Source organism: Barbus barbus, assembly GCF_936440315.1.
Source record: "Barbus barbus genome assembly, chromosome: 36".
Lineage (NCBI taxonomy): Eukaryota > Metazoa > Chordata > Actinopteri > Cypriniformes > Cyprinidae > Barbus > Barbus barbus.
In genome coordinates, this window is record NC_136714.1 from 3,052,625 (window position 1) to 3,068,126 (window position 15,502).

Here is a 15,502-nt window from a genome sequence, read left to right on the forward strand (position 1 = left end):
GCGCGTCGGAGATTTTTGTTCAAGTCTTAATTATTTTCTTGGTTCCTGGAGGTGTTATTGCAACTGAAGTGTGTCATCATTTGCTCTGAACAAGAGCAGGAACATGCCCTGGGATTCAACCGAGAGATAAGGTGGCTTTTCCAGTAGGCTAGACAAATATTGGACATTTTCAAGCGTTTTATTGTGATACACACACAAATACCGCGCGTTTTTGTCCCGCTTCTGCTTCATATAAGGTTGTACTATGGACTACAAGCTCTGACGTCTGCATCAGATATTCTCTGCTGCATTTCTTTAAATGTGCATCTTTTCTCCACTGTGACTTTGAGAGGAACATCTCGACCATCAGAAGTAGGGGATGTAGATTTTATTTTTATTTTATTTCATTTTCCAACCTTTATAGCTGAGGTGGGAACTAAATAAAAATATCACACACTGTGGAGCACCCCCTCTTTGAAGGAGCATCACTGGAGCCATGGCTTGTCCACAGCTTTGGACCTGGAAACTGCGACGACGGGTGTAGAAGAAGACTGATACTCTTCCCTTCCATTTTTTTTTTCTTTTTTCATCATCATATTTTTCTTTTTTCTCCATGGTTTGGTTGAAGAAGACTTTCCAGCACTTTTTCCAGAAGTCCTGTCGAAACTGAGAGATGTCTGATCTTCTGGTGTTGATTGAGGGGGTCTCTGACCTGCACGGATTTCCATAGCAGAAGAATAACAGCTGGGACCTATTAAAGGCCCCCCCCTCCCCATTTTATTTATATTTTTGTTTTGTTTTTTCTCCTTTTCCTGTTTCTTTCTTCTTCTTTTTTTTCGCGGGGCCATCACAAATGTGTGCATTAGTGCTTTGATCTCAGTCATTCATTTGGCCTTTTTCTCCCATGCCCTTTTGTTGGATTCTTTTTTCTATTTCTTCTTCTTTTTTTCTTTTCTTTCTTTCTTTTTTTACCATCAATTTGGAGCACGGGCGGTTGGATTACTGAAATTGAATTAACGGATTTGTGGAAATGTTGGGTCCTCAAGAAGACAAATTATGTGGAATTGTTTCTGCTCTGGCGGCCTTGTCCTTTGTCTGCTTTGCACAAAGGTAAGACAATTAAAAATATTGCCAATTATGACTGTTGGATTAAATAAATGAGCCCACATATCAGTCAAATTCAAACAGACACACCGATGATTCACTGATAGGGAAACATGACTGCATAATATCATTTTGACTTTATTTTTTATTATTATTATAATATTTTTTTTCACCTGAAATAACAGTCGAATTCGTGTGTGTGTGTGTGTGTGTGTGTGTGTGCGTGTGTGTCTGAGTGAGTGTGTGTGCGTGTGTGTGCGTGTCTGAGAGAGTGAGAGAGAGAAATCATATGTGTAAGAAACATCCTCGCATCGATTCTATAGCGCATATAAGCCTATTATTGAAAACTAAACATATATTTTATTTATAATCCGTCACAATATTCTTTTGTTTGTGTGAGTTACACATTATCCCCCTTTAAAAATCCCTGCTCAGTTAAACAGTTAATTAACAATTAATTAGCACAGCTACAGTAGGCTATACGAATATATATATTTTTTAAATCTTTCTAACCATATTCTACATCCACCTGGCCTTGCGATTCATAAGGGACAACTCTGGCATCAATCAAAAGCAGGTCATTACAGAGCTGTGTTTTAAATCTCCGATAAGCAAGACTAACGATATATATATATATATATTTTTTTTTTTTTTAAGAACGCTTTCCAACATCTGTAACCAATATGTTTTTGATGCAACGGTCCACTGAGTGAAATACAAATATATAAACGATGAATGTTTTTCTTCTGATCCACCCCCACCCATGCCACCATGTCGCTGGCGTTAGAAGAGATCCATCATCACTCCATCATCACTAAAAACGACGACGTCTATCAGTCAATAATGGTTAATGACATGTGTTCACTAGTGATCACTAAGATGCGACGTGGCTTTGAAGCCTTTGAGGCCGAATGAACGTATATTTTCTCATATGTGATTGTGGAGCACCTGTAAGACAAATTACAAGCCCGATTATACTTTAAACATTTTTGCCTTTACTCATCACATAAGTATGAGCATTGAAGTATGAGTCAGTAAAAGCATTGAAATCAACAGTGGCCTAAAACCCAGTGCCTTCAATTTTGACGTTTACCTACATTCCTTTCAGTTCAGTGTGCAGTGAGATTTTATTTATTTATTTATTCATTTGTATGCATTTATTCCAGAATGGCTGTCATGTGCAAACTATCTGTTGTAAAAAACACTAAAAGGTGCCCATAAAAAGAGTTTTAAACATTTAAAGACCAAGCAGGATCCCCCATGCTTTTACATGTTCAGCCAAGCACCCCCAATAGCTCCATTTTACCCCCCCCCCCCCCCCCCCCCCCCAAAAAAAATAAAGTTTATAAATTATTAAACGTAAAAATATTAATAATGTTTTTTTTCTGTATTTATAGGTAACATTACATATCTTTGTAAACTGACACATCTTGCTGTGTAACATTCCATACTGCACTGAAAAATATTTTATTTATTATTATTCATACAGCTTTAATGATCTCATAGTAATTGAGACCAAATATTTGCTGTTTTCATATTTTGTCATACGCCACAACACCACACAACCATCTACAATAAACTAGTAAGGGCAAAATCGTAAAACAGTTTAACCTAAACATTCATATGCATTTTATCCTAAAATAAAAAAAAAATAATAAAAAAAAACGGAATATGTTATGCATCAACTACCCATCTGTTCACAGACCCTCAGGGGTCCCGGAACCCCGAGCTGAAAACCCTGGCTGAAGACTGCATGTTTGAACCAGATAAACCCAGTCACGCCAGCCGTCAAAGTTACATGTTGAACTGACCACCCACTGTTGACTGCTGACAATGTGATGTTTTCAGGTTTTTGTTATTCAGCAAAATGTCACAGTCAAATGTTTTTGTGCATTTTTTTTTTTAGATTCAATGGAGCTTTCAGTAGCATGCTCTGAAAAAAACAATAAATGATTCACTCCCATAGATTTATGTTAATGATTATGTGGTGGTTATATTGATAGAGATAAGCCTCTTCGGATTGGCAGCATTCAAGAAAAACAAAATCTTGAATAAATACAGAATGCAGTGCAATAAAATCATAAATAATTGCATCAAATCACATGAATGAACAAATTAGCTATGTGATGTATATTTTGCTTTAGCGGAATTTCCAACAAAAAGTGCTCTCAATTCTCTCTCTTGCAGCACCTCCACCGGAAGTAGCGGAATATCTGTGGCCAAGACGACAGTAGACAAATTGCTGAAGGGGTATGACATCCGCCTTCGGCCAGACTTCGGAGGTACATGTGATTCTTCATTAGAAATCTTAAATCCTCACCAGTTACTGATGAAGCATTCACTTATCTGGAGCATATGATATCATTGACTGATGAAGTACGTACATAGTTGTGCAATATTTTCCTCATCTCCTTGTGTAGGAAGGCTTTCAAAACTTTGTGCTTTAAAAACATATATATATATATATATATATATATATATGTATATACTAAGACTGGTTTGTTACTCATGGTCTCATGTAAATACTTAATGTTAAAGTGACAGTATGAAAGTAGACATTTTCTAGAAACTGCTGAAACATCTCATGGTTTAATAGCATCAATCTCAAGGTTAGGCAGTACTTGAGAAACGGCACACAGAAAACAATGGACTGTTTGAGATGGAAAGGCACTTTGTGCTCTTGCATCCTGTATGCCCACAAATCTCCACCGCCCCCTGTAAAAACGTTGTGTTGGTACAGTTTTCACAAAGGCTGAACACACAGTTTTAGGTTGCTGTTCATGGTCAATATTTCTGCACACGTTTACATTGTTGAAGGACAATGAGATGCTTTCCGAACCCCAAAGTCGGGGAAAATTTTGTTTCAACACACCCAGATGTCAGCTTGTCTGGCTATTCATCACAAGTCTTGTGTTTGTCCGCTGATATCGCAAAGGGACTATAGATTTGCTACAGAATGTACTTTTAAATTCTGTCCTTCAGAAGCTTTGTATTTCAACAAAGAAGCAAGCAAGTCTATCTATCTATCTATCTATCTATCTATCTATCTATCTATCTATCTATCTATCCATCCATCCATCCATCCATCCATCCATCCATCCATCCATCCATCCATCCATCCATCCATCCATCCATCCATCCATCCATCCATCCATCCATCCATCCATCCATCCATCCATCCACCCATCCATCCATCCATCCAAATATCATATATGTATATTCTCTCAAAATGCGTTCATATACCATAGAGCCTTAAATGATGAGTTTGATATATAATTCCGTGCTACATTGTTGTATGATTTGCAGTATTTTAGGACACATTGACCAGATTATAAACATGTTCTATGTACTCTTCAACAAAGCTGGGTAGATTACTTATAAATTGTAGTCCTTTACTCATTCCAAATTACATGACAAAAAAAAAAATAGTAAAGTAATCCATTACATTACACATTTTAGGTAACATAATTTGACTACTATTAGATTATATTTAGATTAATTTTGACCTAACTTGTTTATGCCATTGATTTAAATAGGATAATCTTGTACCGTGTTGATATAAAAATACAAAGAAAAAATATGTGACCCCGGACCACAAAACCAGTCATATGTTGCATGGGTATATTTGTAGCAATAGACAACAATACATTGTATGGGTCAAAATGATACATTTTTGTTTTGTTCCATGAAGATATTTTGTAAATTTCCTACCGTGAATATATCAGAACTAAAGTTTGATTAGTGATATGCATTGCTAAGAACTTCATTTGGACAACTTTAAAGGCGATTTACTCAATATTTAGATTTTTTTGCAAACTCATTAGATTTTCAAATAGATGTATCTCAGCCAAATATTGTCATATGCTAACAAACCATGCATCATTGGAAAGCTTATTTATTCAGATGATGAATCTCAATTACAAACAATTGACCCTTATGACTGGTTTTGTCATCCAGGGTCACATATATTGCATAGTGCATTAAACGTTGCATTACATCAAGGTTTCCCAAACCGTGGTTTGTGAAGGAACTGCAAGGGATCCGTGAGTTGAATGCAAAACTAATAATTAATTAAAAATCATCAATCAAATTTAAACACTTTCTAAAAAGATTAAAAGTTTTATTTGTTTTTTGATAGTTTATTGCTATTTTGTCAATAAAATGTAATCATGTAATCTATAAAAGTAGCTGTAGTCTGATTCCAAGTATTTTAAAATGTAATATAATTAGATTACATGTAATCAGTTTATACCCATCTCTGCTCTTCAACGCCATTTTTACAAGTCACAAAGAATTTTCAATCATTTGGCCAGGAGTGATGGCCCCTCCACAGAGCGCTGATGGGAGGTCAGTTATCTTGCAGCGCTGCACGCTTGTATTGGGAGCAGCATCCGCTCTGATAGAGGCCAGGGAACTGTAGTCTATCACATCCTGATAATTCCATCATCAGTCAGAAACCAAATCTCCTGACACAACTGCTGACCAACTTCAGCTTTGGAGCGCCGTGCATTTTAATTGGACCCAGGCCGCAGCAACGCTAGCCAGCGAGAGAGAGAGAGAGAGAGGGGGGGGGGGGGGGGGGGGGGGGAGGGTGAAGAGGGCAGAGAGGATAGAGATGGAGAGAAAGAAAGAGGCCAGTTAGGTGGTCGAGAAACCAGGCCGTCCTAAAAGAGCTTCATCTCTTTGGCTGGCTAGAGGGATAGCCGCGGGGTATAGTCGTGGTGTATTTGTGTATTTGTGTGTGTGCGCACCCCAGAAGTTGCATACCACACATAAATGCAAAGCCTGCTTACGCATACAAGCATACACCGATTCACATACATACATACAAAGAGTTGTTCAACTTTAGTGCGCTGTATTGCAGCACAAAAAACTGCTATAAACAAAATATCTGCAGTTCAGTTGAACAAACTTCAAAATATGCTGAAATGTTTTTTACATTTATTTTTTTTCCATATATTTTTTTTTTAATGAAGGCGTTGTCATTCTTTTTAGTGCATATGCCTTATTAGAAATTGTACTGCACTGTGCTAATTTGCTGACACACAAAGTTCATCACAATTTATTTAAATTTCAGACCTATTTAGCACACTTGATTTGAAGATTTTGTGTTAAAAACCTGTCTCTCCGATATTATAAATGTACTGATTATTATTATTGTTAGATACAGTTTTTATATTTAGCTAATTTAATTCTATGTGCCTCAAACACATAAAGTTTCCACATTATGCTCATTTACATGTTCATAATTTTATTTTTGCAGTCAACTAGAATGCATTTACATGATTTTTATTTTACTGTACATTGCTGCAGCACCTCTTTTACTCTCTGCTTGAAATTCAAGTTTTAATGTCTCTTTAAAACCCACCTTTCTGAAAAGCCTATTCTTTGATTGCTCAGCTGGCCTAGTCTGTTGTAAAAACCACTTGCCATAAACATTTTTCAACTCCCGAAGCTTCATAAGCAATATTATATCTATGGTAACTTTTGTGCCGGTATTGGTCACTGCATTAAAAAAAAAGAAAAAAATATTTGCAACGTGACGTAGCTAAGTCACATAAATAATGACAGGCCAAAACACAAGGTGTTTAATTTCCAACTGGCATTGACTTAACATGCACAAACAGCTATATCACACATTAAAGCATTATACACATTAAATGTATAACAAGCATTTCTACAAAATACCATGCTAGTGCATTTTAAACATGATTTTCAATATTAGGTGTGCTGTCTGAGGCTGAGACTAACGTGTATATGGCAGTTACGGTCTTCCCATTGTAGCCTGTTCATGTTCATTGTTTCAGCAGCAGCAGATGATGAGTCATTTTATTCAGCCTTGCTTTACACTCAACGTCGTTGCCTTTCGTGTTTAGGTTGTAGTTATTGGCTTTGGCTCCAGCTCTTAACAAATAGCCCATGGATGTGGTGTCTGAGCAGAACTCAAATTGCATTTTGTGTTTGAGCGGGATACGACTTTCAAAGCATTGATGCAACAATAGAAACTGGAGACAATATTTGATGTTGATGTTTATGGTGAAATATGCAGTTGTCTATCTCCTTGTAATCATTATAATCAGTGCTCATGAGAAATTTCAAGAATTCGATATGATGAATGGTTTGATTGTCACTGGATTCGAGTTTTGTTCCAATATCAAAAAATCAGTTCAACAGTAGCATATTGTTAATGTATTTTTTGCTCAGAAAATGAGTAAAAAAAAAAGGAAAGAAAATTTGTATAAAATTTTTGTTATTTAATTAAAAAATGTAAAATATTTAATTTGATCAATTTATTAAATATTTTGGATTTTTGTCTTTCTCCACAAAGGCTAGATGCAGTACTGCTTTATTATATTATATTAAAATCATTAAAATCATACAATAGATGCAGATTTATTGTGACCTAACCCTAGCCATATTGAATCTGCTGATCAGTAAAGGTGTCCTCGAAGGTCTTCGCCTTCAATGTGTTGGCCCATCCAATCAACATGTAAACACCACATCCAATTTCAATTATAGGGAAATCAAATACCTATTAGGAACTTCATTAATCATATTTCCTTCATTTACTTTTAAATAAATGTATCTTCTAGCTGATATGCAATGGGAAAAGGGAGAGGAAATACCTGATACCTGATGTTATTTTGTTTTATATATATATATATATAATATATATTTAATATATATTAAATAGCCTCTGCCAACAACATGTGTTTTTTTGCACATTTTTTCATCATTAGGTAATCTGTATACAATCAGCTGGCTATTATCATGAAATAAACTTCTTTAGGGTGACACAAAACCTGCTGCAAATCCTGCTCACCTTGTCCGGGTTTATTTTGCGGTCGTGGCCTGCTGCAGATGATCACTTATGTATAAACTACTAAACGGTGGGAATATTCCACTGAAAAAAAAAAAAAATGACAATGGAAAATTATAATTTTGCTTTATTCAAAGGAAACAGAATTCCCCATTGTCTAGAAGAAGAAGACGACAGCGGATTAATTACAGCCCGTGCTGGCCTTATTTACAACCTCAATAATCAGGGCAGCCTCTGAAGCTCTCTGAAGACTTTGAATTTATGAGATTGCCGTTTCTCATTTCAAGTCATCCTCTCTAACAAAAGACACCTTCATGTTCTCAGGTCTGGTTCAGTCCAGCTATGTTGCCAGGGCCTGTTTATGTGCTGCTCATAAAAAACATGCTGAAAGTTTAATCAACAGAATGGAACATGAATACAGTTGCCTAGATACGCAACATGTCACACCCGAGGCCATAAATCAACTACATGTTTGTTTGTTTTTTCTCTTGCAACAGAAACTGTTGTTTTTAATATTCACACTAGGGAAATAAAATTACTCAAAACAGATCTTCCACACACACCGTGAACACACATCCAGAGCAGTGGGCAGCCATTCTTATGCTGCGGCGCCCGGGGAGCAGTTAGGGGTTCGGTTCTTGCTCAAGGGTCTCACCTCAGTATTAAAGGTGGAGAGAGCGCTGGACATTCACTCCCCCCACCTACAGTCCCTGCCGGACCTGAGACTCGAACCCGCAACCTTTGCGTTACGAGTCCAACTCTCTATCTATTAGGCCATGCTTGCCCCTAAAATATTATACATATTAGTTATTAAAACATGATTCACTACATTTGAGAGAGTTTACGATAACTGAACTTGGCTGTATAGCTGTCTTTGCAATACAATGTGACACAAAAACAGTATATAATTTTTTTTTTTTTGAGCTGCAGTGCTATTGGTAAAATATAGTAATTAGTAGGTGATTAGTAATTACTGCAAGTGATAAGTTAGGTCACTACCTTTATTTAGTTACTTCCTGACACTAAAAATCCATCTATCCATGTTCCATACCAGGACTATGGGAGCCTACAGTAAATGATAATAATAATAATAATAATTAGCCTTTGCTGACTGAGTGATGAGGTATGTAAGGCGTTCATGGTATTTACAGTATGTACATTTGTAATGTATAAAAGCAGTCATTCACACGTGAATTTATTTGTTAAAATGAAACACAACTATATTCACTAACATCCTTACAAATGTGTGAAGATCAACACAGCATTTACCTGTGTGTGTTTACGTTATGTAAGCAGTTCATGCTTCCCGACACCCCTCCAGACATGCATCCACCCACACACAGGGCATTCTGACAGAACAGGCTCCTGTCTATTTGTCTGTATCAGAGCATGGCTTGACTGAGATTCCTATTACAATCTGCTTGCACAGAATGGCTCAGACTGAAAGTGTGTATCTCAATTAACCACATTTCTCTTTCTCTGTCATGGCCACTATTAATGCCAACAGTAGTGCTACCGATGCAACACAAATACTGCAAGAATCCCTTATGGAAAAACTCTTTTGGAAAGAGTACTTTTTACACAAAATAATACAGAAATAATAAGCTTTAAAATATATATATATTTATATTTAAATATATATATAATTGCAAAATTTATGTAATGTTTTGGGGGCACTTGCAGTACATTTGTATATTGATTGCAAATGTATTATTTATTATTTATATATTTAATATAAATATATCTACATTAAATGCAATTAGTGTGCGTTTTTACCCAATTAAGGACCTAAGTACATCTGGTCCCATTTTATATTAGGTGGCCTTAACTACTATGTACTTACATTTAAATTAATCAGTTGATACAATGCACTTATTTTGTATGTACATGTTTTTAAATTGTACTTACATTTAAAATAATAATAATAATAATTAAATACCTGCATGTTATTACATCTGTAATTCATTTATATAATTACATTTGTAATTACACTCTTGACCCATCCCTTACACCTTAACAAACATGTATAACATGTATAACTCTACAATAAGCCCTCTCCAAAGGCGTTTCAGAGAAAATTTGGCAGTACATCCAACCGGCCTCACAACCGCATGCACGTGTAACCACACCAGCCCAGGACCTCCACATCCAGCATCTTCACCTCCAAGATCGTCTGAGACCAGCCACCCGGACAGCTGCTGCAACAATCGGTTTGCATAACCGAAGAATTTCTGCACAAACTGTCAGAAACCGTCTCAGGGAAGCTCATCTGCATACTCGGCGTCCTCATCAGGGTCTCGACCTTACTGCAGTTCGTCGTCATAACCAACTTGAGTGGGCAAATGCTCACATTCGATGGCACCTGGCACTTTGGAGAGGTGTTCTCTTCACGGATGAATCCCGGTTTTCAGGGCAGGGCAGATGGCAGACAGCGTGTATGGTGTCCTGTGGGTGAGCGGTTTGCTGATGTCAACGTCGTGGATCGAGTGGCCCATGGTGGCGGTGGGGTTATGGTATGGGCAGGCGTATGTTATAGACAACGATCTCAGGTGCATTTTATTGATGGCATTTTGAGTGCACAGAGATCCACGACCATCACCTCATGTTGCAGCATGATAATGCACGGCCCCATGTTGCAAGGATCTGTACACAATTCCTGGAAGCTGAAAACATCCCAGTTCTTGCATGGCCAGCATACTCCTTGGACATGCCACCCATTGAGCATGTTTGGGATGCTCTGGATCATCGTATACGACAGCGTGTTCCAGTTTCTGCCAATATCCAGCAACTTCGCACAGCCATTGAAGATGAGTGGACAACCTGATCAACTCTATGTGAAGGAGATGTGTTGCACTGCGTGAGGAAAATGGTGGTCACACCAGATACTGACTGGTTTTCGGACCCCCCCGGACCCCCCTAGTACAGTAAAACTGCACATTTTAGAGTGGCCTTTTATTGTGGCCAGCCTAAGGCACACCTGTGCAATAATCATGCTGTCTAATCAGCATGTTGATATGCCACACCTGTGAGGTGGATGGATAATATCTCGGCAAAGGAGAAGTACTCACTAACACAGATTTAGACAGATTTGTGAACAATATTTGAGAGAAATAGGCCTTTTGTGTACATAGAAAAAGTCTTAGATCTTTGAGTTCGGCTCATGAAAAATGGGGGCAAAAACAAAAGTGGTGCGTTTATAATTTTGTTCAGTGTATAATATAAACCCCTTGTCAGATTACTGTCACACACACTATGCTAGATTACCTCTCCCAGTCTCCCTGGTGCTTCAGTTTCATATGAAAAAGAGGGGTGCCCTGTTCCCTGAAGAGTAAGGCCTGTAGTCTAAGAGAGAGACCATTGAAGTGAAACTATGAACAGAAGGCCGCTAATTACATTATCTTTGAGGAGCTCACCATTTTGCCCAAGATGTAAGTGGCCCCCATGGACTGCAGGAAATCTAATAAAAAGCAGTGGCCTGTAAATTGTAGCAGTAAGTGTTTTTCCTGAGCTGGGTTATTGGCGTCTCCTTCAACTTTAGTACTATAGGCAATATTTTAAAAGCTTTGTTACATCAACACTTTGTAAATTAGCTCGGAATTTGAGGAAATGCCATGAAAATATCTCAGATGTGCTATGACCATGTAATAAACATGTAATAGGACATTTTTAAGCATTTATAGCTGCTCGGTATCATAATGCATAGAAAATACCAATTTCATTCAACTCAAAAGCCATTTTCTTCTAAACAAAATTGAATCATAAGTATTTCAAACAGAAAGGATGAAAACACTGAAAATATATTAGATTAATGGTGCATCTTCTGTTAAAGTGGTCATCTTCTACAGATGCGAATATATAGGATTTCTAACTCAAGTGCTATGGCACCACATCTCACACGCACATTTACATCACAGGGCCGATATATAATCCGAATGGTTGCCAAGTCCTAGACAAATAGCAGTGCAGAGTAGCCAGAGGGCAGACCATCTCGTTAGCAATGTGATTTACTATACCCGGCCTTAGTCAACAGTGTATGTGTGTGTGTGTTTGATGATATGTAGTCACTCTGATGGAACGAACAAGCTGACACTTCTCCTTCAAGCTTAATGCATTGCTGTGCATTACATGCAACTGTCACAGACAAGGTGCTGTGGATACATCTTAACTTGGGAGGATGTATATGTCTGTACGCTGTCTTAACGCAGGCCAGAATGTTACTGTGATGTACCATTTTCTGAGGCTCTCAGAGGCTTGTGTCAGAAAACGACATAAAGCTGGGCTGCAGAATGATGTCAGCTGTGATTTTACCAAGTTGGATATACTAAGCAATACAATAATTTCTCAATAATTTCTCCACCACACACCAGTAAGCTGGTGTGTGGTGGGCGTTCTCGCGCACTATGGCTGCCGTCGCATCATCCAGGTGGATGCTGCATACTGGTTGGGGAACGAGGAGACACCACCCCTCACAATGTAGAGCGCTTTGAGTGCTTAGAAAAGCAGAAAAGCGCTATATAAATGTAATGAATTATTATTATTATTATTATTATCCAATTGAATATTCAATGATTCACTGGCCAGCAGTAGAACTCCCCCAATGTCAGGAAAAGGGGAACTGTCGTGCTATTGTTTTGCACATGGGATGCAAAAGAGAGAACTCGGCTACCAACAGTCTCCTACCCATCCAGTTTGAGCCCCTCACTCTGGAGACAGCACTTTACAGTAAATCTAGCTGTCGTCGCCGCTAAAATGGGTTTTATGGTCTCAGATCCTGCCGTTAACAAAGCTTGAAATGGTGGCGACACATCCATAAAGCTGTGAACATGGACCCTTTTCCCTCAAGAATGAGCCTACTCTAGGCCTTTGGTGTTGCTATGTACCTTGAAATTAAACCAGGTTGGAGTTACCGCATAGATGCATTGCTGTTCTCTGCAGATGAACTACATTGTTAGTGTTGTTTGCTTAGGTAATAATAATATGCATCATCACTATTGCCATTGCTAATTCTTCAGATCTGAACAAACCTCAAAAGTTTGTTTTTGTTGGTGTTGTTATGCTGGCAAAGTTTTTAGTTACTCAATGCTATATTTGCCATCAGAAAGTTAATTTACTCCACAAATCAAAATACAATGTGAAGCAAGAAGCATTCGGCATGTGATCTTTCTGAAAATTCTGCCATAATTTACTCACCCTCATATCATTTCTTCAACATAGGCAATTAGAAAAATCAAGCCCCCACCTACATTTTTACAAAATTCCAAAAATGTATAGTTCACTGCAGTTTCTTGCTGAAATGAACACTTGTGGCAGGAAAACACCAACACTTTCATTCCTTTTCACACAAATTTTGATTACAGTGGCAGAATATTGATTAAAGACTTCACCTCGTTCACCTCATACTGTTAACCTCGTACAAATTAATGCAAAACTGCCACCTCGTAAAATGATGTTTTCCCGTGAGATCAGCTTGAAAATGTTGTGTTTGGACTTGTAGGTGGACACTTCATTTCCGAACTGCTGCAATGCATTTGTAGATTCGTGTTCGTCTTTTTTGGATGAAACTGAACATGCTTTTAGTGCTACTTGCTGGATATTTGTCACAAAGAAATGTCATTTTGCAGAAATGTCGCCACAGGCACGTTTTTCAGATGGACCTTGATTGCATTTCTTTTGTGCATGAAACACAAAATAAGATATTTTGAGACACATTCTTCAATCGTCTCCCTTTGTCTTCCACAGAAGAAAGTTAGGAATTGAAATGACGTGAAAATTATTTTATCATTTACTCACCTTCATCTCTTTAACATATCTGTCCACCTGAGGCACCCTGCTCTACATAGAAAATAAATAAAAAAACATCTCATGTGAGTGTATATTTTTAAAATATTCTTCAAAAATATTATTTTTAGTAACTTTTTTGACTGAGTGCACGTGAATGATACCTCAAGCGACTTGTTGGATATCAGACTTATTTTTGCCTCCCGGACAATAAAACTTGCAAAACCGTTCCACAGACATAAACTGAAGGAGACAACCAAGCAACATTTAAGTACCAGAATCATGGGTGGGTTTTATTTTTTGATTCAATAAGCAACGACATAGAACAGAGAAACAAGTTGAAATACTCTGTTATGTTGTACATTACATCATGTTGTTGCAGTGGGTTTGCTCCCACCTAAGGATTAGGTTGTCATGGACACCAGTGCATTCTCTAAATAGTTTGCACTAACTGCTAACGCACCGCCATCTTGCAGACACTGGCCTCCATGAGGTCAGACTAAATGGCTAGAGATAGGCTGCAGTTTTAGACTGAAAGTATTCTAAAGACAGGAATGCTGGGCTGAAGTCTTAACAGCTTGAGTGATAGTGGTCAGCAACTGGCCATTAATGGTTGGCAGTAATTATTTTACACTTCTGTAGTAAATCTGTCCTTCTTTATAGCTATATAACAACTGCTTCTTATATGATCAGCACACTGCAGTGGTCAATCACCTGAAAAATACAGTCACAAGTTAAATTACTTTTTTGGAAACGTTGATTGGCATGTGCAATAAATGTGTTCGACCATAGCGTTGTTCATACAGGAGACACAGGTTGGAATGTGAACTGTGCCATGTCCTGTAAAAAGAAAGTAAATGTTATAAATACAATTTATAGGGTGAATGCCAGACATTTTCACTTGACACCTTATCAATACTTATGAATGACAATAAAATAACTTATGAATAAAAATAATGTTTTTTTATTTGTATACATGCATTTTTGATTTGATTTCATTTCATTTGAATTGATTCGGGGTGAAATATTACCAGTACACGTTTTTGTGAGATTCACCCAGGTGTACTGCACACATCCTGGAAAAACTGGGGTGTGGTGTCATGATTGTGAGTTTGTGATCGGCTCTGCAGGAGTTTGGGCAGGACTTTGATGCTGCAGCTCCAGCTCACGATCACTACTGTGTAGACTCAGGCTCCAAATGAATCACCACTGCGCAGACTCAGGCTCTGAGTCATTAATGAATTTGAAAATTATTTAATAAAAATTAATGAATAATAATGAATCATTATTGCGCAGACTCAGGCTCCAAATACATCATCTACTGTGCAGACTCGGACTCCAAAACAATGATTACTCCACAGACTCAGGCTCCAAATGAATCACTACTGCTCAGACTTGGGGCGAATTCCAAACTGCTTTTTTGAGATCTTGAAGGGCACTTCGGGAAGGGGATGCCATTTGTAGTGAAGTTCCAAACGAAAGTGAGCAACTGAATTCCTTCACGATGGGCTCTTCCAGAAGTCCGTTAGTGAAGGGAACATGCAATGGTCACTTCACAGAAGTTATTTCCATTTGTGATCATGTGATCTTCAGTTAGGAGATCTTGCGATGCATTTTAAAGCAAAGTTAGTGTTGATTTGGACTGCACATACAATCGTAAGTAGAATAGGCTAATTAAATTTGTCTTTATTTTAATGTATTACAGAATATTTTTCATCAGACATAGAAATATGATTTAAGACGGTAGTGTAAGCAAGTTTAAGCAAGTTTGAAAAAGTGTAATAGTAGTTAAATAAGACACAATTAGACAATAGAATAAAT

The 15,502-nt window shown here is 37.6% G+C and overlaps 1 protein-coding gene across 1 annotated transcript in view; it reads left to right on the forward strand.

Annotated features, from left to right (window-relative positions):
• Positions 1–1,009: 1,009 nt before the first annotated feature.
• The window catches only part of LOC306855533 (gamma-aminobutyric acid receptor subunit beta-4-like), a gene marked incomplete at both ends in the record, with an annotated part of 44,815 nt that continues 30,322 nt past the window's right edge, over positions 1,010–15,502 (forward strand). The window contains 2 exons of the mRNA XM_079394288.1: positions 1,010–1,089; positions 3,271–3,365. Coding sequence (XP_079250414.1) covers positions 1,010–1,089; positions 3,271–3,365 — 175 coding nt within the window. The remainder of the gene's footprint in view (positions 1,090–3,270; positions 3,366–15,502) is intronic.